Source organism: Cucurbita pepo, chromosome LG17, assembly GCF_002806865.2.
Source record: "Cucurbita pepo subsp. pepo cultivar mu-cu-16 chromosome LG17, ASM280686v2, whole genome shotgun sequence".
NCBI lineage: Eukaryota > Viridiplantae > Streptophyta > Magnoliopsida > Cucurbitales > Cucurbitaceae > Cucurbita > Cucurbita pepo.
Window position 1 is genome coordinate 1,691,476 of NC_036654.1, and position 27,425 is coordinate 1,718,900.

Sequence of the window (27,425 nt, forward strand, 5' to 3'; positions counted from 1 at the left end):
TTTTTTTTTTTTGAATCAAACATATAGAAAATATTAATGAATTGTCACATAAATTTTTTTAACTATAGATCAATTTTAAAATATAAATATATCTCAACTGGTTATGGTCATGGTCACTGTAAAATTGACTAAAACATATATTTAACTTAAAAATTAATTTGTTGACCGATTGATTACTATTTTTAATATAAATATTTTTTAGTTCATATCATTGATATTATATAAACAATAAAAACGTATTTTAATATGGAAAAGGTAAATATAAAAGCCCATTTACTTGTTACTGATACTTATTTACCGGAGACCTACCTTAAATTATACAAGAATTCTAATTTGGAAATATATTAATCTCTGTTAGATAAACGAGGTTAAAGATGAGACGAAGAGCGTAGCCCTCACAATTTTTACATATAAAAAGAAATATATATTTTTCTATTATAAACTATAATATATATATATATATATATATATTGTATACGTGAATGCTCCCTATTAAGACCTCTAGCTTTGTAAATGCAACACCGTCAACCCTTATCATTTCTTGTATCAAGAAAACAAATAATAAATGTGTAATTATTGAGATTAAAATGTGTGAGTTTATAAAGTTTAGTCAAATTCATAACCTAAGATAATAAAATTCATATGCTAGATGTCACAATCGCACTCTTGCAATAACGAGACGGTGATTGTGCGACACTTGTTCTAACCAAGCGAACAAGTTAGCCGTGAGAAATTTGGACATCGTGGATAACATCGGCGTAGGTTCGGACCTCAAGTCACGTTTCAAGAAAAAGGTCTAGAAAACGTGCGCGAGGAAAGTACATTTTAAAGCGGTTTGAAGAATTGAAGAAAACAACATTATATGATTAGAAGTAAATTAAGAAATATCACGGCTTAAATAACATATAACTCAGGGTACGAAGAAGTGTCAATTAGTTATATCCTCCTATATACATTTTTGGGCATTTTAGGCCTGGCATGTGTAGACATGGTTTTGGTGAACGTTCATACACCCTGTATTGACCCAACATGAAATGACAAAAGCTTATCTAGAATGAAAGCAAAAGAGGTTTGGAACATACATGCAACCATGAACAACATATTCAGGACAATCAAAACCGAAAGCACGTAACAGAGGTTTGGAACATACATGCAACCATGGACAACATGTCCAGGACAATCAAGATCGAGAGAACTACCATGTGGCCATTGGCAACACGCCTTGAACAAGCATGACCGTGACACGAGACATCTAAGTTTGACTTTTGTAATTTCTAAACTAAGTCTCATGAGTCAAATTTTATCATTAATTAATTTTTAAAACATAATTAATTAAATTTTCATTTTTCATCGTTGACTCTGGAGAAACTTCTAATTTTTCTTTTTTTTTTTTCCTTTTGCCTTGTTAATTTAAGTATGTATTTATTTATTTACTATATTAAGCAATATTTAAATCAAGATTTTAAAGTAATCTTAAAATAAGACATGTATATTAAGAAATTTTTTTGGTTTATGAATTTTCTTCAAATTATATTTGATTGAATTTTTAAAAAGTTTTGACTTGACCCAACTCGACCTATTGTGAATGGCGATCGATCACAATTCTTCTGTGGCAGTACTAGCGAAAGCAAACTCCCAACATATACTCAATGCTCCATGCATTAGTAGCTAGTGGTATGTCATGCACGAAAAGTCGACAATATCTGTTAAGGGTGAACTTAGACTGTTACGAATGATATCATAGCTAAGGAGTGGATTGTGTAATTGTGAGATCTCACATTGATTGTAGAAGGGAACGAAACATTTCTTATAAGGATATGGAAACTCTCCCTAGAAGAAGCATTATAAAACCATGAGGTTGACGACACTATGTAACGTGCCAAAGTGGACAATATGTGCTAGCGGTGGGCTTGAAGCGTTACAACTAGAAATTGGGTGGTGTGTCGTTAAGAGAGAAACGAAACATTCCTTATAAGTAGAAACTTCTCCATACCATAGATATTTTAACCTCGGCAAGGCTAACGACAATACATAACAGGTTAAAGCGGACCAGAACTAGAAATACATCTTCAAACGAAGGTGTGGTGGATCCTCGAGATGGCATCTTCAAATGCAATGGGCCTCGGCCAGAGGCTTTGGGATTTGATGGGTTCATGTGCAGAAATGTTGACCATACTAATTATGAGTAGGAGTCTAATGCTAGCAGATATTGTCCTCTTTGTGCTTTCCCTCTCGAGCTTCCCCTCAACGCTTTAAAACGCGTCTTCTAAGGAAAGGTTTCCACCCTTATAAATGGTGATTTGTTCTCCTCCTCAACCATGTGGGATATCACAATCTCGTTACCCTTGTGTGCGTAAGGGAACAAGCCAATATTTCACTTTGATATGATCTAAATGACCACCGATTTAGAAAAGAACGATTTAGAATATTCCATTCATGTAGCAGCCATCGCTTTGAAAAGCGATCCCTTACCTTTCGTTCTTTAAGGTAGCGATAGATTAAGGGGAGCTAAAAGATTTGTTTTAGTAAAATAGTTGATATTGTTCGATGTGTAAATATATAAATAGAACAATATCAACTACGAAAAGGATTTTGTTCGACACAATTTTTAGATACTGTTAGCTCATTACGTATCACCATCAGTCTCACAGTTTTAAAACGCATCGGTTAAAGAGATGTTTCCACATTCTTATAAAAAATCTCACAAAATTAGACATCTATCAAGTAAACAAGGCTACGAGAGGTTTAAACTCGGAAACACCCTTAAGATCTTGTTTTAATTTTTTACAATCGGTTATTATTTAGGTGAAATCTGACGAGATCAGGGAGGTTCAACCATAAGTTAAGTCTAATTTGAAGCTCTACCGGCACCTATTTAATGGATCATTTGAAGCTCGGATGGCCCGACATATAAAAACACAAAGAAAATTATTGAGAAACACAGGAAAAATAGATTCCAAGAACATGGGAGGAAAAAAATAATTATGAAGAAAAAAAAAAGTCTTCAAAATTAATCGAAGGAATAAATAATTGTAATATGATAATTTATAAAATTCAATAATGTTATATAGTATAGAAAAATTTCATACTATAATTGCCCATATTGAAATATATCACAATAATTAAATTAATAAAAATAATAACTCAAGTGGGCCATGTGCCAATCTAAATTCCCATGCTTCTAATGTCTAAAAACAAATATTTTATTTATCAAATGTTTTTATTTTTATATACAGAAATTATTAATTTAAATATCTTCATTTATTTATTTATTTTCGCACTAAATAAGGGAATCAAGTTGGCCTCGATATTGACATCTGGATTACTTCGCCATTACAAGTTGGCTTCCACCACCACTCTGTCCATCCCACGTCATCCCGACGTTCAACTACACCCCCCAAAATTAGACGTGGGACCCACCTTGCTTTCTTGCGTGGCACTGCCACATCACTCCAATCTAATGCCAGGAGGGACTGTAGACTACATTACTTCAACTTTAGGTTATTTTAAATATTTATCAGTCATCTACTCACAATCGCTCTCGTTCCGATGAGTATTGGTTCATTCATATAACTCTCATTTATTTGAGTGTCACATGCGTATCGTCCATAACTCATATATTATTGGAAGAGGCAGTACCAGGAGGGACGGTAGACTATACTACTTCCCATATAGATAATAACTTTCGGTTATTTTAAATATTTATCAGTCATCTACTCACAACTGCTCTCGTTCGGATGAGTACTGGTTCATTCATATAACTCTCATTTACTTGAGTGTCACATGCACATCGTCCATAACTCATATATTATTGGAAGAGGCAGTACCATTTTGATATCAACTATAATCACCCAATTTTTTTATTAAAAATTAAGGTTGTTACACATGCCTGACACATTTAAAATGCGTGAGATTTTAATTTTAATTTATTTAAATTATTATTTTTTATATGAATATGATTACATAGATTAAAAAATTTAGTTTTAAATATGAAATACTAAAAAGTTTTAAAAATTAGAAACTAATATCCATAATTTGAAATAATCTATTTTGATATTTTAATTATACGACATTTAAAATGTTTTTTTTTTTCACTAAACTAAAATTAAACTTTAAAAAAAAAACAGCCATAAATATCAAAAAGAATTTTTTAAATCTGTTTATTAATTTAATGTCCTTAATCAGCCGCCACATAGCTCGGTTGTGGTTTCTGGTGCTACGGTTTCCGGCACACGTGTGACGGGCAAACTTGTAAGGCTGCCCAAGAGACACGGGCAGAGAAGTGGACAATGACCTCGTATATCGTGCCAAGAGTTTCATGCTTCGTTGTTGCTGTCGGCTTCTGATTGGACAGTGGGGCCGATGTCTAGTCAGCAAGAATAATAATTTCTTCGCTTTTTCTAAAAACAAATATCATAATATTCCGAATATTAATTTCTTTCCCCCCTGTGGGCCCCTTTGAATTTCCAGAGAAATTATGATGCTTTACTGAATTGTCCTTTTTGCCCTCAAATATTTCGCTAAATTACCAATACACCCACTCTCCCCTTCACTGTACTTGGATATCTGACTGTCAGACAAGAGCAGCCTAGATTTTGTGCATCTTATTTCTTTTTTTCCCCCAACTTTCTCTAAATCCTATTTTCACCCCATTAGGACCCACATATTTAATCACCTACCTTTCGACTTCGACTCGTCATATTATGTGTCGCATTTATATATAACATGATTGCAATTTGCTGTCCGTTCTCTCTTAATATCTTCATCGAGAAGATTATTGACACTTTTCTTCCTTCGTCTTATCAAAACTTCATCTTTATCTGCTCGTTTCGATTTCGAACATATTTCTCGAATATTAGTAAAAATGGAGCCAAATGGTCTTTAAAATGCAAATAACTAAATAAATGTGGTGAATTTGAAATTACTAGGGAAAGGAAGGACCAATATCAAAATTTTATCTTTTTGTCTGTTGATTTTCAATTTCTTTGTCTCTAATATTTGCAAAAATGGGCCCAAATGGTCTTTAAAATGTAAATAACTAAAAGAAATGGTGTGGACTTAAAATTACTAGAGAAAGGAAGGACCAAATATTAAATTTATTAAAATTTATTGTGTCCCTTCCTTTTAAAGGAATAGGTACATGCACTGTGCCTTTAGATTAACTCAATTGGTATCTAAATAAACGCCACTTGGAATTTAATCAAGTACAATAACCTTTTTAATTACAATATTAAATGTTCCAGTACATCGCACACTACGATGGTTTTGGTTTGTGTAGCCAATCAATTTCCTCCACGTCCGTTGTTATCACGAGGTTATGTAAAGCTCATGGAGATCCCGTGTGCTACGAAGTAGAGGATTACTCCTCACTGATTCAGGCGACTATAAAACGGCCCGAGATCTCCGATTTTTCCCACATTCGGCGCTCTCGCTCACTCTAGCCCTAATCTCTCGATTTCGAAGTGGAAATTTCTCTTCTATATGAGGAACGGAATGCGGTACCATGGCGGCGGTGATGATCACCGGCAAGAATCTCATTTCCTCGAAGCTTGCTTCCTCTGCCGGAGGCCGCTCGGATTCAACCGAGACATTTTCATGTACAAGTGAGTGATTGTGATTCGAATTCAATTCATTTCGTTCCGATTTCATTTTCTGGGTTTTTTTTTTTTTTTTTTGGAAGAAATTTATGTGAGACGATACTGACGGAATCTGCTCCGAATCGTATTGATTTCAGAGGAAACACGCCGTTCTGTAGCAAAGAGTGCCGGCAGGAACAGATTGAAATGGACGAAGCGCAGGAGAAGAGCTGGAGAATGTCTTCGTCGTATGCGGCGGATAAAACGACGGCGTCTGGTAAGAAGAACGTAAGGACGGATACAGTTGCAGTGGCGTGAGTTCCGATGAAGAAATTTTGAGAAAAAGAACGGAAAACAGAGAAAGAAAAGGAAATTCAGATTCAAATGCGAGAGGAAAAGATTTGTGTTCTTCGAACACAGAAACAAAAAAAGAGAGAAAGAAATGGAAATTCAGATTGAGATTTCTTCCTGTGGAGAAGAATCGATTGGCAGAGGTTATACAAAACTGTTCTGCTTCAATCTCTTTACTCAGCTTTCCAATTTTTTGTTTAAATTATAAATAAAAAAAGTTTGAATTTCATATAAATTGTTATATGAACTAGAATCCTAATTTTTTAATTTTAATTTTTAGAGGGATGTAATTTTCTTTTGTTATTTTAAAATACAGGGCACAGATCCATATATATGTATGGTACATTTCGTGTTCCATTTTTGTTCGTTTCGTTTTGTTTTATTTCCTAAAACTGCAAGTACTATGTACTTTGTTATTTAATATTTAAATAAAACTATAGATGTACTGAATATTTAGTTCAGGTTAATTTATGATTAGAAATATTTTCATATTTATTTTTTTTCCTTTTTAAAATCTAAAAAAAAATTGAACTAGATTAGTGTAAGTTGTGCTTTATGTGATTATTACATAGAGCATGGTCCCTTTTTAATTTAATACATACAATCTTGCTTGTGCCGGTAGTGTGACACTTATTCTAATCCAACGAACAAGTCAGCAGTAAGAAATTTGGATTTTGCGGATAACATTGGCGTTTGCTTGAGTTTCGACTCACGTTTGAGAGAAATATTTTAGAAACATGAGCAAAGAAATGCGTTTATAACAATTTTAAAGAGAACAATATCATAAGCTAAAAACGAGTATACGACAACTTTGAAAGTATATAACCTAGGTAGGACAAGTAAACGACATCTATGAAAGCATATAACCCGAATAGGAAGAATTGATAATTAGTTGCATCCCCTGTAGTACATTTTGCGGCATTTTAGCTCGGTGTAGACATAATTTTGGTGAACGGTCGTACACCCCCATATCGACATAACAGTTATAGTAAATATCTATTTAATACAACAATTATAGTAAATATCTATTTAATACGAAAGCAAGTAAAGATGGATTTGGAACGGGCATGCACCTATGGACCATATGTCATAAACAAACATGATTGAGACATCTACCACGCACGCGACTAAAGACAACACGTCTTGAACAAGCATGGCCGTACCCGTAAGCACCATACTAGTGTGCATTTTATTTATTTATTTTGCAAGTCAAACAAAATTTACTGCTGCTATCGTATGAATATCTAGAGTTCATTGTANTTTTTTTTTTTTTTTTTTTTTTTTTTTTTTTTTTGGGGTAAAATATGCTCATCATGATCAACGTTGAACGAAAATATTAAAAATATAAATTAAAATCAATATAGAGGCGAACAGATGAAAATCATCACCTACAAAGAATAGTGAAAGTCACACCTATTTGGCCTCATTCTCAACGAGAACGACCATATACCACATGAGGATATTGTCGAGCTCAACAAATGATGAGTAGAAATGGTAGAAATTTGCCTCAGCTCTTATAGAGGATGAACAATCAAGGTAGCGATAGACAGAGCTAAAATGAACTTCTATTCCAACTCGAAAAAAAAAAAAAGAAAAAAAAAAAGAGCACTGATACCCTGAGGTAGAGCAGACCCAAAACACACGTTCATTAAGATACTTAATTACCATCCCTCTGGATGAGATTAATAGCGATAGACGGAGCTAATATGAGCGGTCTGTCTTGTCGCATAGCTAATGGATGATTTTTTGGTCGAAAAGGGTACGACATGTCACTATTGTAAGTAGACCACAAAATAATGTAATTGTTACGACATCTTTTTACGATACACTCGAAGACTCTACTAAGATAATAAGATAATAAACATGTCGAAAATTGAATATTAATAAAGTTTGGTAATAGTATAATTTAATTGAAACTTTATATTTTTACCTTTTTAATTAATAGTTCGACTTAAAAAAAATAGAAAATAAAAAAGTTGGTATAAGGGCAAATCGGTAACTTCAAAATTATTAAAAATCTGTATTTAACATTTTAGCTATTATGGCAATATCATAAACCTATATTCATTTAATAATTAAAAAAAACTATTTATTTTTATTTTCTGAAAAAATTGGGCTTTCTAGTTAGGCCCACTAATTTAAAGCCCATACTCTAAGCCCAAACTAAAAATTTCCAATCATTTCGTCGCAGCCCAACAGAAAACCCCATGGTTAAGAAAAGTTTATAAATTTAAAAGTAAAAAATGAAAAAGAAAAAGAAAAAGGAAACACTAGCGTTATAAATAATTTAATACAAAAAAATAATTAAAAAAAAAAACATGTTTATTAATTTTATTTTCTGGTTTGACTTTAATTAAAAAAATTAAATGTTTGGTGGAGAATTTGTTTTTATATACATTTAATATGCATGTTTTTTCCATTTTTTAAATGAGTTATTAAACTAATATATATTTTAATAATAATGATATGCGACCATGGTGATAGCGACATGCAGTTCACGTCGAGAGTAATGACAATGGTGGCTATAGGTTGAGATTCCCAGACGTGGACCGACAAGTGACGGGCCTCAAGTGATGCCCATTCGACTACGTGAGGTCCGAGATAAATAAATGTCATGATGCAACGGAAGAGAACGGTGCATCATTCGACATACCAAGAAGAGTGTGTATTAAAACCAAGTCGAGACATAGATAAGTTTGGAGAGGACGATATGACACAAGTGTCGAAGACAAAGCTTGGAGAGGGTCGGGTAGGGTCTCGGGCCATAACCTTAGAAGTCGAGGTTCCGGGTTTAGAATTTTATTTATTTATTTAAATTTTGTACCAAAACTAGGTACAACTGTCTAATGTTCAAGAATTAAAAAGGTTACAATAAACGCCAAAAATTATTCCCACATGCAACTATAAATAATAATAAACCAAAAAATGGCTGAGAATTTATATGCATATAAACCAAATATATATTTTAGATTTTATAATAATTTTATTATATTATTTAATTTTAAATAATTAATAAGTTAATTATTTTACTTAATATTAATATTAAATCAAATAAATAAAATAATTTAATTCATTTAATCTTGATTTATTTACCTTAAATTTTAGGCTTTTTAAATTTGTTTTTGTAATAAATTTAATAATTATATTTGATTATATGATGAAATAAATTATATTAAATCTTATACTATTATAATAATTTATTAATAAAACAAGAATTTGTATGGAATAATAAATATATTATAAATAATATATTTAGCCATCAATATTAATAATCATCTTTAAATAAATAATTTTAATAAAACTATACAAAATATATAAATAGTTTTCTACCGTTGTTACGACACACAGTTATTTAATTCGATGAGTCGGTTAAAAAAAAGCAAATTTAATGAACTGTATGCTAAAAGCTTAATTTTCAAGCTAAGTTAAGTAACTTTTTGTTGACAAGTCACGATTCTTTGGATAAAAGTAGTTTGCATATCAAAACAGTGTGTATATCATCTTTAACTCCGCTCAAATTTATTTTTAATATACTAAATATTTTAAATTAGATCCAACTAAGCGGGTCGATCCCATCAATAAAATTTTTATTCTATATTTAAGTGACATTCTTTTAATTTAAAACACATTCAAATACATTAGTATGTCAATAAAACAATAATTTAATCACGTGTCAATTTCTTATTTATAAATTTTAATTTACAAAAATACTAATACGGAGCGTGGCAAAGGAATTATGGAATTTAAAAACAGTAATTTAAAATTATATTAAAAAAGTAATTTAAAAACAGCATAATTCTTAATTATGCGATAATAATAATTTCATTTAAACCAAAAAAAAAAAAATCTTATACGGAGCGTGGCAACGGAATTATGGAACCGACGTATTAATTAAAAAATAGTTTAATTTAAATAAAAAAATCCGCAACGGTCAGATCATTGTAATCAGTTTTCTTTTTAAAAATAAATTAATATGATATATATATATATATATATATATATATATATTTATATTTATTTAAAATAATGTTTATATTTTGTTAAATTAAAATTAAATTTGGTCAAAAAGAGCTAGGCTATGGTGATCATTGTAAAATTGAATAAAAATAGAATATTGTATATAAAAAAAATCTAAATTTTCTTGAGCTTTGGCTTCACGGGTGGTTTTGGTTCGATAATTTAATTGTTCTATAAGTTTGGTATTTAATTTTTTTTCTTCTAATTTCATTAAATTAAAAGTATAGAAACGATAATATCGCCTCATAACTTTAAAATTTAACGTAAAAAATATCATAAATTTATGAGCAAATACTTGAAATATAATGTTTCAATTATGAATTATAGAGACGAAATATATTAATTTTAGCAAATATATATATATATATATATATTCGTTTTAAATTTATCTATATTTGGTCATTTAATTTCAAAAAGTATTTAATAGATCATTAAATTTTAAATTTTATGATTTACTTAATAAAAGAATATTTAAACTTTTAAATTTGTGGTTAAAGAATTTTGAATATATTCCAAACTTTAAAAATGAATTAATATACAAAATCTTGAATTTTATGTTAATATAAAGCTAAATTTTTAATTTGCAACTAATATGTTTGTAATTTTTTAAATACTAAATTAACCGTTTATTAAACACAAAATAGGTATAAATTTAAAAGTTGAAGGACTAAATTGTAATTTAACAAACACGACCCGTTACATCATCCCAATAGCTTACAAATCAAGCAACCCACATAAAAAAAAAATTCTGAACAATGTTTAACTACCATAAATCACTGCAAAACACACCAAGACTGAACTGTTCGTGTTTATTTTTAATTCGTGTTCATTGAGTCGTTCACATGTTTAACGTTCGATACGATATTGAATATTTAAAAAGAGAAGGGTAAATGGATAAAAATATGAAAAATGGAGGGAGTGAAATGTAAATTACTATAATAATAATTATTATTATTATTATTTTGGAATTTAAGAAGTGATTTTTAGAGGAATATGGAAAATTAAAAAAAAGAAAAAAAAAGGAAAAGAAAATGGAATGATTAGGAAAAGCAAGACTCGTTCGATCTTCGATCTCCTAAAAAATCTACCTCTTTTGACCCATCTTACCAGTCAGTTTGTTACCCTTCTTCATCAATTTCTCTCTCTAAAACGCCCACAAACCACAATACACACCCCTTCTTCTTCCCCTTCTTCTCCCACTCCTTATGATTCTCTCAATTTCTCTCATGATTTCCCCTTGAAAACCCTAATTTCTGCGATTTCTTTCTATTTATCTCTTCACTCTCACTCCCCAACAGGTTTTCTTCATTCTCACTCCTCTACTTCTTTCCCCCATTCGTCTGTCTTTTCCTTTAATTTTCCTTTTTGGGCTGTTTCTGCGGCTCTTTCTGATTTTTCTCCTGTGTTTTTTGATGGGGTTTCTTTGTTTTTGCAGGGGATAATCGGAAGAATCGATTTTTCTTTTTTCTTTTTTTTTTTTCTTTTTTTTTTTTGTCGGGAGATTAAGGGTTGGAATATATGTCCTTCAATCAATCAAGGTCCGATAAGAACGAAGGCTACACTCAGTATCGCAAATCCGGGCGATCCAGTAACTTTAATCCACAGAGAGGCTCTTCAGGCACTCACTCTAAGCCCGGCGGTGCCGGAGGCTCCGCGCCTTCTCCGTCGATCGCTTCTAATCGTAGGTAATGATTTAGGGTTTCGTTTCGGTTGTTTTCGTTTTGTGATTTTTTTTTTCTCCCAATTGTTGATGTTCTTCCTTTTGTTCGTATTGGTTTGTCGTGATTTTTATGCCTTGATTTCTTTGGTTTTTTATATGTGTGTTCTTTGTTTTGGGTATTGTTTAGTTTTAAGAAGACTAATAATGTTCAAGGAGGGCAATCTAGAGGAGGCATTCCTACTGTAAATTCTGCGGATTCGAGTAACGCTCCTAACTCGAGAGGAGTGCAAAATGGTGAGTCTGAGATAATTCAATCGTGTGGTATTGTTGTTTAATCTTTTAACTTTTGTTTCTTTGTTTATTTATTTGTTCTTGATTGTCTTGTTATTTGGTTTTAATTCCAGTTTTTAGAGGGTAAACTCTAAATTGTTTTGGATAAGTCCCCATATTGTTGTTTTTCTTCTTCGATGTGTTTGGAGATTTTGTTTACTGTATTGTTGTAGCGACATCTGATGCACGGGTTTCAGGTGCAGTTGCTAAGCCTACCGAAGCGCCACATACCCAGAGAAGCACCAGAGATGTTCCTAAACCTCCAACTTCTCAATCTTCCCCCATGAGTTCTGATGGGGCTGCGCCCACGACCCCGATGAGGGGTAAGTAGTAGTAGTAGTGTTCACTTTCGATGATCATGTTTCTGACAAATGTGAATCAACATTTTTCGTTTTTAGCTATGTATTGATGCATTTAATGTTTAGGTACTGGAGATCAATTCTCTTTTCAGTTTGGCTCCATAAGTCCTGGATTCATGAATGGTATGCAGGTATAATTCCAACAATTACTTCACGAAATGCACGTTATAAGTTTCATGCAGGCGAGTTTGCTCTGAACTTTTTGATTCTTTTGTAAGGGAGCTTTCTATTTTGTTTTGTAGCTTCCAGTTAGGACTAGCTCAGCTCCTCCAAATTTAGATGAACAGAAACGTGACCAGGTTTGTATTGCTTCCTTCTGGATTGTCTTGTTTCTAGGATTATTATCAATTCCTCTACTCGTCGGCCGGGAGCTGAGCCCCAGCACCCTTTTTTTATTACAAAAAACGTCGTTGAAGAAGTATCAATTGGTAGATTGGTTTGAACCATGATAGTAAAGTCATTTTTCTTCTATTTGCAAGTTTCAATGTGATATTTTATATATCTGAGAAGCCACATAACTATCTAGAATTTTATCTTGTTTGGATTTGAGATGTCTGCATTTGCTTTACTTCTACAAGCTCCAGGTTTTAGTTTTCTAAAGCTGTATGTTATTGCTGTACATCAGGCACGCCATGAATCTTTTAGAACAGGTCCTCCAATGCCGATACCATCAGCTCCGAAGCCACCAGTACAAAGGAAGGATACTGGAGTTGGTGATCAACCTAATACTGGACAGCAGTTACCACAGAAGGATGCTGGTAGCATCAACCAACCTAATACTGGGGATGCTCATATAGTACAAAAGGCTAAAAGGGATGTGCAAGCATCACCAAATCATTCCACCAACCAAACTCAAAAGCCCACCACTCCGATGTCTGGAATCGCTATGACAATGCCTTACCACCCACCACAAGTACCTGTGCCATTTGGAGCTCCCAAACAACCGATGCAATCACAGGGCATTACCCCCAGTTCACTGCACATGTCCATTCCTGTGCCATTGCAGATTGGAAGCTCTCCTCAAGTTCAACAGCCAATGTTTGTTCCTGGTCTTCATCCCCATCCAATGCAGCCACAGGGGATAATTCATCAGGGACCGGGCTTAGGTTTTGCAGCTCAAATAGGTTCTCAGATGCCTCCTCAGTTAAGCAACTTAGGAATCAATGTAAGTTCGCAATACCCTCAACAGCAAGGAGGGAAATTTGGCGGCCCTCGTAAGTCCGCTGTTAGAATTACTGATCCAAAGACCCATGAAGAGTTAGTATTTGATAACAAGCAAACAAATGCATATACTGATACTAGTTCTTCAGGACCTAGGCCTCAATATAATCTTCCTTCTCAAACACAGCCTCTTCCATATGCACCAAGTCATGCAATGAACTATTATCCCAATTCTTACAATCCCAATCCTTTATATTTTGGAAACCCCAGTTCCCTTCCTTTACCTAGTGGTCAAGCTGCACCAAATCCTCAGCCACACAGGTTTAATTATCCAGTCAGCCAGGGCTCTCAAAATCCACCATACATAGATCTGCATGTTAAGAAGCCTGTTGGAGGCCCAATGCACGCTATTTCAGATCCACCTAATAGAGAGCATACTCGAGATACTCACAGCTTGCAACCTCCTGCTCCCTCAGGGACAGTTCATGTTACAATCAAAATGCCTGCCGATCCTATAGGTGGCAAGGGTTCTGACTCATTGCCAAGTAGATTACCTACAACTGAAGAAGTCAAATCACAAAAATCCTCAAACGCATCTGTTGATATAACCCAGCCTTCTTCTCAAAGGGCAATAGATACAGCCTTGGACAGTTCTCTACATGATTCAAAAGTTGTCAAAGAACCATTGTCGATGAAGTCTTCACCTGTAGTATCTAAACTGTCTACAGAAGCACCTTCTGTGGTTTTGCTCGACAGCCAAGATTCCAGCACTGTGCAACCTTCATTAACTGCTTCCTCCGAGGAGCCTGAGTTAGCTGGAATGCATAATGAAGGCAGGAGGGAAAATTTATCAAGGTCCGACTCACACAAGGATCATCAGAAGAAAACAAGCAAGAAAGGATACTCCCAAGCACAGCATGAGGTATGTGATCCGTTCTTGACATGTCTGGTGACCCTTCTGTTATCATGTCTTTCTTACTCTAGCTTGTTATATCATTTTGGTATGTTTTTCATCACTATCTACAGATTAGTGGACAATCTTCCTCAGCATTGGGACTGCCTGGCCAATTGCAGGACACAACTTCTCACTCTATAGTTTCTGAATCAGTAGAAGCTAAATCTTCAACCATTCCATTAGCTGTGGAAGACAAGTCAGAATCAGTCAATGCGGTTGATGCCATTTTGGCTTCTGTAGCTCATTCTTCTCCTGAAAATTATGGTCTGGGGAATGTCAAGACCTCGGATCTCACTTCTGATGATAAGCAGGATAATTCAAAAGAAAAGCATCCAGAACCTGTGCTACTGAAAACAGAAGAACAAGGACAAGCAACTTCTTCTGAACTTCCTGTAGATCTTAAGAACTCCGAAAATCTTTCAGATCATGATGCTGCAAAACCTATGGAGGTTTCTGAGAAAACAGGAAGGGAATTGTTTGTGAGCTCAACTACTGTGAGACACGAGGTTTCAACCTCTGAAGCTGCCCAAAGAGCTGCAGATGAACCTATGAGTTGTCATCCAGGAGTTGATGTGTCTGCTTCCATGAGTTCTAGCTCAACTGTTCATGAAAATTCTCAAGGTGACAAGTTAGTTGTTGATTCTTCAGGTAGAGATGACAATATGAGTAGTAATGATATTATTCTAAAAAAAGGTATCAGATCAGATCAGCCACCTGAATCTGACCTAAACACGGAACTTACAGAAGGAACAAATGATGGGTTGGTGTTGGATGCTGTTGGTACTGGTGGTAATAGTTCACATGCCGTTTCAGGCACGAAGGATAAATCTGTTGTAGATATGAGCAGGAGTAAGAGTACCACCGGAAAAGGAAAGAAGAAGCTAAGGGCAATTCTCCAAATGGCGGATGCTGCAGGAACTACTTCTGACCTTTACATGGCATATAAGCGACCTGAAGAGAAGAAAGAAACAGTACCACATTCTGAGAGCTTTGAGAGGACAGAAAGTAGGTCTTCTAGTGTGGACACCGAGCAGGAATCGATTGAGGCTGTTAAAGAAGATGCTAATGCACAGGGTAAAGCTGAGCCTGAAGACTGGGAAGATGCTGCTGACATTGCTACACCTAAACTGGAATCAGCACATGGAGATGGTGCTGGTACACCGGTGGTTGATGGTGGAGACAGACAGGGAGATATGGCCAAGAAGTATTCTAGGGATTTCCTCCTCAAGTTTGCTGAGCAGTTTGTGGACCTTCCACATAACTTTGAAGTTGCGCCTGATATAGAGTCCTTGATGAGTTCTCGTGCCAATGCATTTCACCATCCTGATCGTGATTCATATCCGAGCCCAGGACGAGTAGATAGACCACCAAGTGGAGGATCACGATTGGATCGTCGCGGTAGCAATTTGGTTGATGATGACAGATGGAACAAATTGCCTGGCCCCTTTGTTTCAGGACAGGATCCTCGTATGGATCTAGCTTATGGAGCCACTGCGGGGTTTCGACCTGGTCAAGGAGCCAATTTTGGTGTTTTAAGAAACCCCCGAGGGCAAGGTTCTGTTCAGTATGCTGGAGGAATACTTGGTGGGCCTATGGGACCACAGGGAGGGTTGCATAGAAATAATTCTGATGCTGATCGGTGGCAACGAGCTAACAATTTTCAGAAGGGTTTAATTCCTTCACCGTCAACACCGTTGCAGACTATGCATAAAGCTAAGAAGAAGTATGAGATTGGTAAGGTATCAGATGAAGAAGAAGCCAAGCAAAGGCAATTGAAGGCTATACTTAACAAGCTAACTCCCCAGAACTTCGAAAAGCTCTTTGAGCAAGTTAAAGAAGTAAACATTGATAATGGTAGAACGCTAACCGGAGTAATATCACAGATTTTTGACAAAGCTCTAATGGAGCCTACATTCTGTGAAATGTATGCCAACTTCTGTTTTCATCTTGCTGGAGAACTGCCTGATTTAAGTGAAGACAACAAGAAAATTACTTTTAAGAGATTGTTACTCAACAAGTGTCAGGAGGAATTCGAGAAAGGTGAAAGAGAACAGGAAGAAGCCAACAAAGTTGAAGGTGAAGGTGAGGTGAAGCAGTCTGAAGAGGAAAGGGAAGAAAAGCGAATTAAGGCACGTAGAAGAATGCTAGGCAACATTAGATTAATAGGGGAATTGTACAAGAAGAAAATGTTGACTGAGAGGATTATGCATGAATGCATCAAGAAGTTACTCGGTGAATATCAGAATCCAGACGAGGAAGACGTTGAATCTTTGTGCAAATTGATGAGCACAATTGGAGAGATGATAGATCATCCCAGAGCAAAAGACAGTATGGATTCTTATTTTGAGATCATGACAATGTTATCGAACAACATGAAATTATCATCCAGGGTTCGATTCATGCTAAGAGATTCAATTGATCTGAGGAAGAACAAATGGCAGTCTAGGAGGAAAGTTGAAGGCCCAAAAAAGATCGAGGAAGTACACAGAGATGCTGCTCAGGAGCGGCAGGCTCAAACCGGTAGGTTCGGTCGTGGTCCAGGCATTAATCCTTCAGCAAGGAGAGGGGGCCCATCTATGGATTATGGTCCTAGGGGATCGGCTGTGTCATCCCCAAGTAGTCAGATGGGGGGTTTTCGTGGATATCCGCATCAAGCTCGTGGATATGGAAATCAGGATTCTCGTCAAGATGAAAGACAGGCTTATGAAGCTAGGACATTGTCTGTTACATTGCCTCATAAAGCGGGTGGCGATGAGTCTATTACTTTGGGTCCACAGGGTGGTCTGGCTCGAGGAATGTCCATTAGAGGACCGCAACCAAGTTCAGCCTCTCCTGCTGAGAAGTCATCTCTTCCTGGAGAACTGAGAAACGCGCCAACTTCTTCGAACGGGTATAGTTCTGCATCAGAGCGTGCAGCTTCCAAGGAGGATCTAATTTTGAGACATATGCCGGAGAGATTTGCTGGTCCTACGTCATTTGACCACGGAGGTGGTCAAGATCGTTATTCAAATTTTGGAAATAAGGATTTGAGACATTCAGGTCGGAATTTCGATAGATCTCGTCCGATTTCACCTGTCACACCGCCACCAACTTTGACTTCAAATCATCCTTCTGAAAAAGTATTGTCTGAAGATATGCTGCGGAAATTGTCACTGACGGCCATCAAGGAGTTCTACAGGTATGCAGTTCCTTGAATACTTTATTGGCTTTGCACAACAGAAGTATAATTGGGTCATAGTTTACATGTTCTTTCCACAAATATTAGTTCTATGACCAAATTATCTTTCTTTTAATCAGATAATTAGAATTCGTTCCAAAATGATTATCCTTCTAATAAGAACATTAGATCGTACCCGATTGTTTTCTTCTGGCCTCTGTTTGTTGCAGTTTCTTGAGACAGACCATGTCATATCTAGATAGCTGTATTTATGCAAAACGGGAACTATAAAGCTCACTTTATGTTCGATCATGATAACGATATTTTTTAGTAGTGCACTGGATTTTATTTGGACGTGTTCAAATTTGTGTTCGGGCTGATGGAAAAATGTGAAAGCTCATCCTCGTGTTGAATGACTTTTCAAGTGCTTTATGTTTGACCATGATAGTAAGTTTTTAGTAGGCCTCTAGATTTTGTTGGACGAGTCCGAAGTTGGGACACTGTTCAACCGTTGACATGTAGGACTTGTTCAGATGATTGTCCCTTGAGATTCATACCGTATTATCGTCGTATATGATTCGATTATTCGAAAGGGTATGATACTAAAACCTGCTCTACTTTATCTTTTGTGTTCTTTTCTGCTTCCAGTGCCCGAGACGAGAAGGAAGTAGCTCTGTGCATCAAAGACTTGAATTCCCCAGCCTTCCACCCGACCATGATTAGTCTCTGGGTCACAGACGCTTTCGAGAGAACGGATTTAGAAAGGGATCTTTTGGCGAAACTTGTTGTTAACCTCTCCAAGTCGAACGATGGCACATTGAACCAGATTCATCTGGTCAAAGGGTAATGATGGAAAGAAACACCAACCATTTGTTGTTAGATAGATGAAAAATAATCGACCATGTGAAATTTCGAACGTTTCGTTATTCTTCCTTTGAATCTTCTTCTCCATCTGGGCAGGTTTGAAGCAGTTCTTGCGACTTTGGAGGATGCTGTAAACGACGCTCCCAGAGCTCCGGAGTATTTGGGTCGTATTCTCGGGAAAGTGATCACAGAAAGCATGGTTTCCTTGAAAGAAGTTGGAGATCTAATCTATGAAGGAGGAGAGGAACCAGGAGCCCTTCTTCAAGCAGGACTTGCAGCTGACGTTCTTGGGAACATCTTGAAGGCAATCAGAACAGAGAAAGGAGAAGGGTTCCTAAACGATATGCGCTCGAACTCGAAGTTGCGGTTGGAGACGTTTCGGCCACCGGATCCTAAGAAATCAAGAGTGTTAGAGGAATTTATTTAGGAGTAGAGTGAATCAAAATTGCTGCTGCTGTAATTTTGTTAGTTGCAATGCTTTTTTTTTTAGGCTACTTAATTAATTTGCAGATAAGGAATTTATATATATATATATATATTTTTTTTTTCAACTTTGATGGGTTTGGTGGGAAATTTCCATCTAATTGGGGTTTTTATCCATCACTAATTAAATCCAACAATTTCTCAAATTTTAATACATAGTCTGGTTCCTTTCTGCTTTTCAATGTTTTTTTTTTTTTTTAAATTTTAATTTAATTTTGTTATGTATATAGGGAAGTTAATAAAATTCATGAACTTTCACTCTTATTTATTTATTACAGAAACTTTTTTTTTTTTTTGCTTTATTGTGAAATGTTTACTCTTAATATCGTGTCTTTATTGTTTCCTTTAGATATGAACGAACCTCTCATATCTTCTTTTATTAAGAAACGTTTTATTAAGAAACTTGAAAAGTTGGAAAACTTTTATCGATCCTTTGCTTTGAAGCGTTGAGATGACCGGCACGCGGGCTCATTTTTGATGGCATGACCGATTGAGTTATGATGGCCGACGACATCCCAAGACTCGGGATGACGTCAAGATATATAGATCCTGTCGATGGGAATCGAAATAGCAAGACGAGATGCTCGGGATGGCGTCAAGATATATAGATTCTGTCGATGGGAATCGAAATAGCAAGACGAGATGCTCGGGATGGCGTCAAGATATATAGATCCTGTCGATGGGAATCGAAATAGCAAGACGAGATGCAACGTTGTATTGAGAGACCTTGGCCCGAGTAGAGTTTGGCCCGAGCAGAGTCAAGGTCGAGCCGAATAACTTGGCCTAGCGTAGAGCAAGTCGGATGTGTCGCAGACGATTGAACATTTGCTTTGAAGCATTGTTAGCTTTTTGCACGATGGCCCTCAACGTTTCTCAGGTATGGTTCGTGTTTTAATCTTCCATATCTAATGTATTAAAGTAATTGATTTTGTGTTAAGCGTTCAAATATTCCAAAATTCTTCCATAAAAGAAAGTGATATTTAGAGGATCTTATTCAGAGTACACAGTTTTTCCCTTTTCATTGACCATCATATTCTTTTCTTGTTCCAATCTCCATAAACGAACAAGGAACAATATTAATAAATGAAATGGTTTTAACCAGCCACAAGCAAATGACTAAATTCAAGCATTAAAAAACGTATGAACCAAAATAAATAAAATCCTAAGCAAAAGTTGAAATTTTCTTCCTCAAATTGGCCAATATTCCTCGACTAACTTGTTACTGTTACTCAAAATTCAAAATCTTTGCCCATTCTTGGTCTCCAGCATAGCTCGAGTGAAAACGTCTGAGAGAGGACTTAGTGAAAGAATCACAGGGCAACATGAAAGGTTTTCCATTGGGGTTTAGACTAACATTTGAAAAGTTGTATCATAACAGCTCAACTTCCATTGAGGCATCTCACTATTTTTGTGATTCATGCTAATAATCAAAGATGTCCAGAACAAAAAACAAGCTTTTCAGGGTTGAAATATATTTTAGTAGATAAATTTTGTAAGCAAGACTTCTGAACCTATAAATCAAGGGTTGGCTCCAGAGTTTCCTTTGAATATGCGAGAAATTTATATGGTCTGTAAATTTGAACTCCACTTGTATCAAGAATTCAGTTTTTGAAGCTTTGCTCTAGCCGCATCAAGCTTTTCTGAAAAGAAAAGAACAGCCAATCAGAATGATGAGATGGGGTCAATTAGTTAATTGTAGATATTGACAAACAAAACAATGAAGCCTATTTCACATGGGTCCAAGGAAGATACCAAGGTCAAACAGAAAAAGAAGAAATTCGCTATTGACATTCTATCAATCTCACATATCTAACATTTTTTCGATATCTAATCTATATGTTTCAATGAAGCAATTTTCTTCCTCATATGGATATTAGAACTTTCTTGATAGAAATATTGATGGATATAAAGCAATTTTCTTAGACGGAAGACAAAAAAACATTGGAGAGTGGAGGCTTATTAAAGCAATTTTCTTACTCTGTTCGGAAGTTGTTGCTTTTTGAACAGTTGTTCGGAAAAATATGTTTCCATTCTTCTGAAAGACAGCCTGCAATGTATAACGATCATTAAGAATTAGTAAAAGGTTGCTCAGAGAGAGGCAGAGGCTGTTCAACTTAAGCAATTCGATGTCAAATGTCCTTCATCCACTATATTTCCACTAATATTTTCATAAATCGAAAAATATGATATCAGTATTAGAAATCAATCGATGTTTATAACTTCTTTTTTCATGATCTTTGTAAGAACATACAAGAATGTTTTCACATATATTTTTCATGAAATTGAGATGTTGTAATCCTTATTAGAGCTCAAGCGAAAAAGAGATATCAAAAGTCACTACTAAACTAAAATTCTTCTATACAATAAAAATACATCAATCAAGTTGTTTACATAAAAACATCCATAACTTCGTTGCATGTTTCAAAAATACCTAAAACGAATTCAGAAGAAGACGAGTTTCGAAGATCTAAACCCTAGATTAACATGTAACTCTAAATCTTAACGTATACGATAGAAAACTTCGTCCAAAATGCTAGTCATGGCGATCGATTAGCAAAATATCCAGCAGAAAAAGGTAAATACGCAGAGTTCGAACAAATTTTCAAACATAATGCTATTAAATAGTTCTACTTCTAGTTCAAATTTGAAAAAAAAGAGAAGAAAAAAGAACTAGCGAAACATGGCGGTAGGGCTTACTCTGGTAGAGGAAAGATGATTGAGCTCTGCAATGGAAACCTCATGACTTCTCATCTCTTTTGTAATTTCCAGTTTCTGCTCTTCGATCGTTCTCGACGGGAACTCCGCCGCCGTACCAAACCCACCGCCGGTAGCCATTTTTCGACTGATGTCACTCTCGATTCGACTGCTTTATTTCGTTTCGGGTAAAGTGAACTGAGGTGATCTTCGAAGATATTAGAGAGCGCATTATGGGCCATTTAGTAATAGATCAAAAAATGACAGGCCCAACTATTTTCTAAAAGACCGGCCCAATATGTCGGCCCAATATGTCGGCCCAATGTTTTATATTTTTTCTTTTAAGGAATTTAAGAGTTTAAAATTTTCAAAAAATTATTATTTCTAAAATAAAATTAGATTTAGAAATTAGGGGGCAAAATCATATTTTATTCGCAAATTAAAAAATTAGAAATAGAATAAATTAGCATAATTCTACTATATAATTTTTAAAAATTCAAATTTTTAATATTATAACAGTCTTCAAAATACATATCTATATATGTGTGTATATATATATTGGGACGGGGTGGGGCAAAGAGCTAGATGGAGACGGAATATAATCATCTTTTTGCCTCCTCTCCATTTGAAAGGGGATTCTCCGTCCTGTTTGAGGTTAAGTTCGGGACAAATTCCTATAGGCTGAGTGAACACCGACTATAAATTTGACCAATAACCCTCCAAATACACACTTTTCACATGCCTTGTAAAAGCCAACCCAAGAACTATGTCGAGAGGATGACGAGAAAATGTTCTATGTGACTGTCACGATGCAATTTTCATCACACCGAGAACTATGTCCGATGCATAGTCAAAAAGCATCTTCTAGTTCCTCTCCGGAGCTCGGGTTCACGAAGACGGAATCGCCATTCTTCCATTTGTCAAATTGAATTGAGTGACAACAACTTCTTGAGGAAGGAGATGGTATTTTATGCCCAAAAGCTCAAAAACCCTTTTGAGTTCCAAAATGAGGTCTGATCTTCTGTTGTTTCTTTCAGGGAAGTTTTGATGGTTCATGGTGTGCTGCACACATAGACTCATCTTCATCTTGTCCACATTCTCAATCTCTTTCACTACCAATGAGTGTTTTGGGCTCCAATGCTTCGGTTTGCTCTCTATGTATCTGTAAATAGTTCACCCGAGAAAAAAATGTGAGATCCCACATCTGTTAGAGAACCGAACCAAACATTTCTTATAAGAGTGTAGAAAACCTCTCCTTAGTAGACGTGTTTTAAAATTGTGAAGCTTACGGCAATATATAACGGGCCAAAACGGACAATATTTACTAGCGATGGCCTACCGTTCAGACTTATTTTGCAATGAAAAATGTGTATTTTGATGAAGAAAAAATGAGGCAATGAGAAGGGGTGGAAATGCTTACATTTGCATAGCTTTCCTGAGGGCTGTGATGTTGTCAAAAGAAGTGGAGACATCAATAGTGAAATCCACCGTGTCCGACATGTCGGGACTTCTTCTAAAATTGCTGATTGGCTTCGTCAGAAGAACAGAGTTGGGATAGTAAATCTTCTCATTGTCGAATCTCAAGAACACCGTTGATAAAATGTTCATTTCTTCCACAAACATCTGAAAAAGAGGAAAAAGGAAAGCCCCATTATTTCATAATTTCATACACCCGTCTCAAAGTTCAAGAACTAAACTTGTAATGGAAATTCTTGTCCTCAAAGTTCAAGAACTAAACTTGTAATGGAAATTCTTGACAAGATGATTTACTTACATGGACACCGTCGATGACGCACCGATCGCCGACATCAAAAGGGTGCATAACGAAGACGAAAATGATGGATTCGAAGATGGTTTTGCAGGTGTTTTGGAACATGAATCCAACGAGGAGAAGCTGGGAGGTAACAACGAAGAGGACCTTAGTGGTGGCTACGCCAAGGACCAGAAGAGAAATGACAATGATGATCACAATCACGACGGCGCTAGCCAGCTTGTGGAGCTGCTGGACGGCGGTTTTGGTGTCATTCAAAGAATGAGCCAATGCCTTCCGCTCTATGTAGGCATGAACCACCCAGTTTCTGAAAGCGGATTTGGAGATTTTTCCTGTTTCCATGGCGCCTTCAAAGAGAGGAAAAATGGTGGTCACTTCTTCTACCTTCAGGAATCTCAGTAGATCATCTTCTCCAATGGATCTGTAAGACGTCAAAATTGTATTTTAATTTGACAATTATTTATACATTACAACAGGGTAATAATATTAATCTAATATTGTAAAAATATTTAATTAAAAACATCATTTATTTTTAGTCCTATCATTTCATATCATGTGAGTCTTTTTCTATCAAATCTTTTCTTTTCACAAAAATAAAGTGGCTCCTAGATGCCACGTGGACCCATTAGGATGGGGTAGCTAACTATATAATAAATGACTAACAACATATAATATTATTATTTATTGGTTTTAATACTATTTTTAACCGTTTGATTTTAAGTAATTTTAGATTAAATTAATTCTAATGAGAATTTAGTACATGTATTTTAAAATATTTAAATTAATCTCTATAATTTAATAAATAAAAAATAAATAAAAATTAACTTATTTTTCTCATCACTTTTGTACTTATTAGAAAATAAGAATGTATGGTGTGACAGAAAGTGAAATAATGATTATGAAACAAAATAATTCATTATTCAAGTCTTTAAAATAAATAAAATAAAAATAAAGGTGAGATATCAGTTTTTCAATAATTTATAAAATTTTGTCCACATATGATGTATATACAGTAACATTTAGATTTGTTTAAACTTTTATTNAAAAAAAAAAAAAAAAAAAAAAAAAAAAAAAAAAAAAAAAAAAAAAAAAAAAAAAAAAAAAAAAAAAAAAAAAAAAAAAAAAAAAAAAAAAATCAGTGGATATAAAGCTCCTGGAGGACAAGTAGCTTCCTTTACTTACGAAATAGCAATAATTTGTCAGGTCCTGTCCTATTTATAGACTAGATTATTAATAAAATTTATCATATATATATATATATATATATATATATATATATATATATATATATATATATATATATATATATATATGCACTAATTTTTCGTAATAATTTGTCAGGTCCTGTCCTATTTATAGACTAGATTATTAATAAAATTTATCAAATATATATATATATATATATGCACTAATTTCAAAAATACATTTTAACCTTAAAAATATTTCAAAAAATCTTAAATTTTTAAAAGTCTAATAGGCACTAACTTTTTTAAAAACCTTCAAAAATATTTTTATTATTAGTACCTGTGTTAAAATACACAACATAGATAATCTATGAATGGTTGCTAGACAATTTTTATTCATATATTAACTATAAGAATTTTTAAGAAAGTAAACAATGTTCATACTATTTTTAAATTTTAAAGAGTATTTTTAAGTAAAAATATTTTTAAATTTTTTAAAAATTTTGAAAGATAACAGAGTTGAAAGATACTTTTGAATTAAATTACTCGTTTTTAGAAATATTTTTATACTTCAAATTTAAAAATAAAAATAGTTGGTTCGTAAAATAAATAGTTTGCATTGTCTTTTTTAATTAGATTTTAAAAAACATTATTTTACAAAAAAAAAAAAAAAAAAAAAAACAAGAAGATTCTATTTGGGTAATGCTTTCAATTATAGACATGAAATAATTTGGTGGGAAACAGAATTATTTGGTTTCTCCTTTTTCGTTTTAAATTAAAACTGAAAAAATAAAAAATAAAAAATAAAATTTAATTAACTTTTTAAAAAATAATTGGGGAAGATATTTTCATGGATTGAATAATATAAAATTATGATAAAAGATATAAAGTGGAGAAACTAACCTTCACAATCAAATATTATTTTCTTTTTCATTTGTGGACGTAACAAAAAAAGAGGCAATTTTAAAAATAAAAAATAAAAAAAATAATAGGGATATGATATTATAAATATATAATTAAAATGGTCTTTATTTTATTAAAATATATAATTATATTTATAGGTGACATGCTATTTCAACGTTATCTATCTTTTAAATCTTTTTTTTTAATTTGTTTATTTTGAAAGAAAAAAAAGTTTGTATAATTGGTAAATAAATATAATTTTAATTTCTAGAGAGAGAAATAATTTAATTCTAGAGAGAGAGAAGAACCTGGCACCAGGCTTAGCGACGTTCTTGAACACTCTCTGAGCGCAGTTTCTGGCCTCCGATTCACTGGTAATCTCCGATTCGGCGTTCGCGAAATCATCCACCGTCCGAGAAATCGTCGACAGTCCCGACGATTTCACATAGCTCATCAGTCTCTTCGCACTCCACGCCGATGGTCTCCTCTGTAAGCTTAGTTTCCTCAACATCTCCATATCGATCTTCTTACACGAATCCTGCCGCTTCGATCTCGACAAGATCTGGCCTCCTCCGCTCTCCTGCAACCTCGCCGGTAGAGACTTCGACATTTTCTGCAACCGCCGCTTCCGATTCTCCTCCTTATCCATTTCCGCCTCGTCTAGCGGCGGTCCGGATAGTGTCTCCAGGATGTAGTGGTTGAACACGCTTTCCTTCATCCGATCGAAGAACGTCGCGACGTGGAACGACGATGCGAGGACTTTAACCAGAAGGATCTTGAGAAGCCAGATTGTGGCGCCGACTAAAACAGCGATTAGAAATCGGAAGACCTTTAAGAGGACTTTGTTCTTGTTGTGAACGTCGGGGAACATTATCATCCACGCGATTAGAACGAGCCCTAACCAAGCGCAGTTCTGGAAGCTCTTGCGGAGGCCGTAAACAAAATAGAGAACTCGTTCGCGAAGCATGAAGTTTCGTTCGATTATGAAGACGAGGAGACCGACGAGCCATTCAGATACCAAACGGCCGCAGAATACCACCATTACGATTAAACACCATTTCCATACCTCTAAGCTCCAAATCTGTTTCGCTTGAAGCGATTTGAGAGTTAGGGCACAGATTAAGCAAGTAGTTATGGTGAGGAACAATATCCACTCGATTAACACTCGTTTGTTGATCTTTTTCTTCTTCTTCTTCCTTTTCCGTTTTCGTCCTTCGTTTCCCGCTCCGATTTCTTCATCTTCATCCTCTTCCTCAGAGTACGAAGATGAAGAACTGGAATCTTCTTCTGCTGTAGGTTGAAGGAGTTCGGTGGATTCAGGAATGGTTCTTGGCGTAGAAAGGGGGAAATTAGGTTCGTCGAAACGCGATTTAGGTTTAGAGAAATTGAGACGGCGAAGAGTTTTGGTTCTGGCCGGAGATAGTGAGATTTGTTCCTTCTCCGGCGGGTCGATGGCGAGAACTAGATGGTCGTTTTCTGGTTTCCGCACCTCCATGACTGTGAAGAATCCGTTTAGTTTTCAGAGTCGGGAATGGAAATTTATAGGTGGGTTCACAGAGACGCCATTGATCTCGAGAAACATCTGTAAAATGTGGTGTAAAAGCGCAGAGACCCACCATTGTCGACGTAGCAAACACCCACAGAAATTTTATTTTATTTTATTTTATTTATTAAAAATATTTATTTATTAGTTTATTGATAATTTGAAACAATGTGATCCTCGTTTAAAAAAGTAAATGAAATTATTGACCGTAAGTGCTTTATTTTTGTCGTGTAGTGTGGTTATTTATTTATTTATTTATAATTATTATCTTTTTAATATTTAATAAAGTAATGCAAAGTACATGCTTTGCGAATTTGTTATAGATAATTAATAATATTTAATGTTGGTTTAATTTCCTAACTAATTTATTTGAATGTGAGATCCAAAGAGGTGAGCATATTATATAATATGTGAGGT

The 27,425-nt window shown here is 34.8% G+C and overlaps 4 protein-coding genes across 5 annotated transcripts; 2 read left to right on the forward strand and 2 right to left on the reverse strand.

Moving 5' to 3' along the window:
• Positions 1-5,421: 5,421 nt before the first annotated feature.
• On the forward strand, positions 5,422-6,284 carry LOC111778993. Its single transcript, XM_023659016.1, has 2 exons — positions 5,422-5,603; positions 5,735-6,284. Exons 1-2 carry the CDS (start codon positions 5,482-5,484, stop codon positions 5,892-5,894), a joined length of 282 nt encoding a protein of 93 aa, XP_023514784.1. The 5' UTR covers positions 5,422-5,481; the 3' UTR covers positions 5,895-6,284.
• Positions 6,285-11,015: 4,731 nt separating this feature from the next.
• On the forward strand, positions 11,016-18,981 carry LOC111779210 (eukaryotic translation initiation factor 4G-like). Of its 2 annotated transcripts, none has more exons than XM_023659307.1 (10): positions 11,016-11,242; positions 11,380-11,629; positions 11,792-11,898; positions 12,138-12,257; positions 12,360-12,424; positions 12,536-12,592; positions 12,919-14,376; positions 14,481-17,587; positions 18,215-18,409; positions 18,527-18,981. In XM_023659307.1, the coding sequence occupies exons 2-10, from the start codon at positions 11,463-11,465 to the stop codon at positions 18,855-18,857; spliced, it is 5,607 nt and encodes a 1,868-aa protein (XP_023515075.1). In that variant the 5' UTR covers positions 11,016-11,242; positions 11,380-11,462; the 3' UTR covers positions 18,858-18,981. The 2 variants fall into 2 exon arrangements, with proteins under 2 accessions (XP_023515075.1, XP_023515074.1); XM_023659306.1 differs by having other exon boundaries at positions 11,017-11,242; positions 12,132-12,257.
• A 1,230-nt stretch (positions 18,982-20,211) lies between these two features.
• On the reverse strand, positions 20,212-21,825 carry LOC111778937. The gene is made up of 3 exons (XM_023658951.1): positions 21,611-21,825; positions 20,891-20,960; positions 20,212-20,553 (listed from the first exon to the last, which is right to left on the reverse strand). The coding sequence occupies exons 1-3, from the start codon at positions 21,746-21,748 to the stop codon at positions 20,507-20,509; spliced, it is 255 nt and encodes an 84-aa protein (XP_023514719.1). The 5' UTR covers positions 21,749-21,825; the 3' UTR covers positions 20,212-20,506.
• A 370-nt stretch (positions 21,826-22,195) lies between these two features.
• LOC111778100 (mechanosensitive ion channel protein 10-like) lies at positions 22,196-27,126 on the reverse strand. The gene is made up of 4 exons (XM_023657751.1): positions 25,774-27,126; positions 23,382-23,799; positions 23,028-23,230; positions 22,196-22,769 (listed from the first exon to the last, which is right to left on the reverse strand). The coding sequence occupies exons 1-4, from the start codon at positions 26,958-26,960 to the stop codon at positions 22,496-22,498; spliced, it is 2,082 nt and encodes a 693-aa protein (XP_023513519.1). The 5' UTR covers positions 26,961-27,126; the 3' UTR covers positions 22,196-22,495.
• Between the last annotated feature and the right edge of the window lie 299 nt (positions 27,127-27,425).

Excerpts from the sequence above, each read along its gene's own strand:
- LOC111778993 (XM_023659016.1), top strand. The coding sequence starts at position 5,482 with ATGAGGAACGGAATGCGGTACCATGGCGGCGGTGATGATCACCGGCAA. Across the intron at positions 5,604-5,734 it reads CGAGACATTTTCATGTACAA|AGGAAACACGCCGTTCTGTA; the intron begins GTGAGTGATTGT and ends TATTGATTTCAG.
- LOC111779210 (XM_023659306.1), top strand. The coding sequence starts at position 11,463 with ATGTCCTTCAATCAATCAAGGTCCGATAAGAACGAAGGCTACACTCAG. Across the intron at positions 11,630-11,791 it reads TCGATCGCTTCTAATCGTAG|TTTTAAGAAGACTAATAATG; the intron begins GTAATGATTTAG and ends GGTATTGTTTAG. Across the intron at positions 12,258-12,359 it reads GCCCACGACCCCGATGAGGG|GTACTGGAGATCAATTCTCT; the intron begins GTAAGTAGTAGT and ends TTTAATGTTTAG.
- LOC111778937 (XM_023658951.1), bottom strand. The coding sequence starts at position 21,748 with ATGGCTACCGGCGGTGGGTTTGGTACGGCGGCGGAGTTCCCGTCGAGA. Across the intron at positions 20,961-21,610 it reads ATCATCTTTCCTCTACCAGA|GCTGTCTTTCAGAAGAATGG; the intron begins GTAAGCCCTACC and ends TATACATTGCAG. Across the intron at positions 20,554-20,890 it reads AGCAACAACTTCCGAACAGA|AAAAGCTTGATGCGGCTAGA; the intron begins GTAAGAAAATTG and ends TTTTCTTTTCAG.
- LOC111778100 (XM_023657751.1), bottom strand. The coding sequence starts at position 26,960 with ATGGAGGTGCGGAAACCAGAAAACGACCATCTAGTTCTCGCCATCGAC. Across the intron at positions 23,800-25,773 it reads GTCGCTAAGCCTGGTGCCAG|ATCCATTGGAGAAGATGATC; the intron begins GTTCTTCTCTCT and ends GACGTCTTACAG. Across the intron at positions 22,770-23,027 it reads CTCAGGAAAGCTATGCAAAT|ATACATAGAGAGCAAACCGA; the intron begins GTAAGCATTTCC and ends AACTATTTACAG.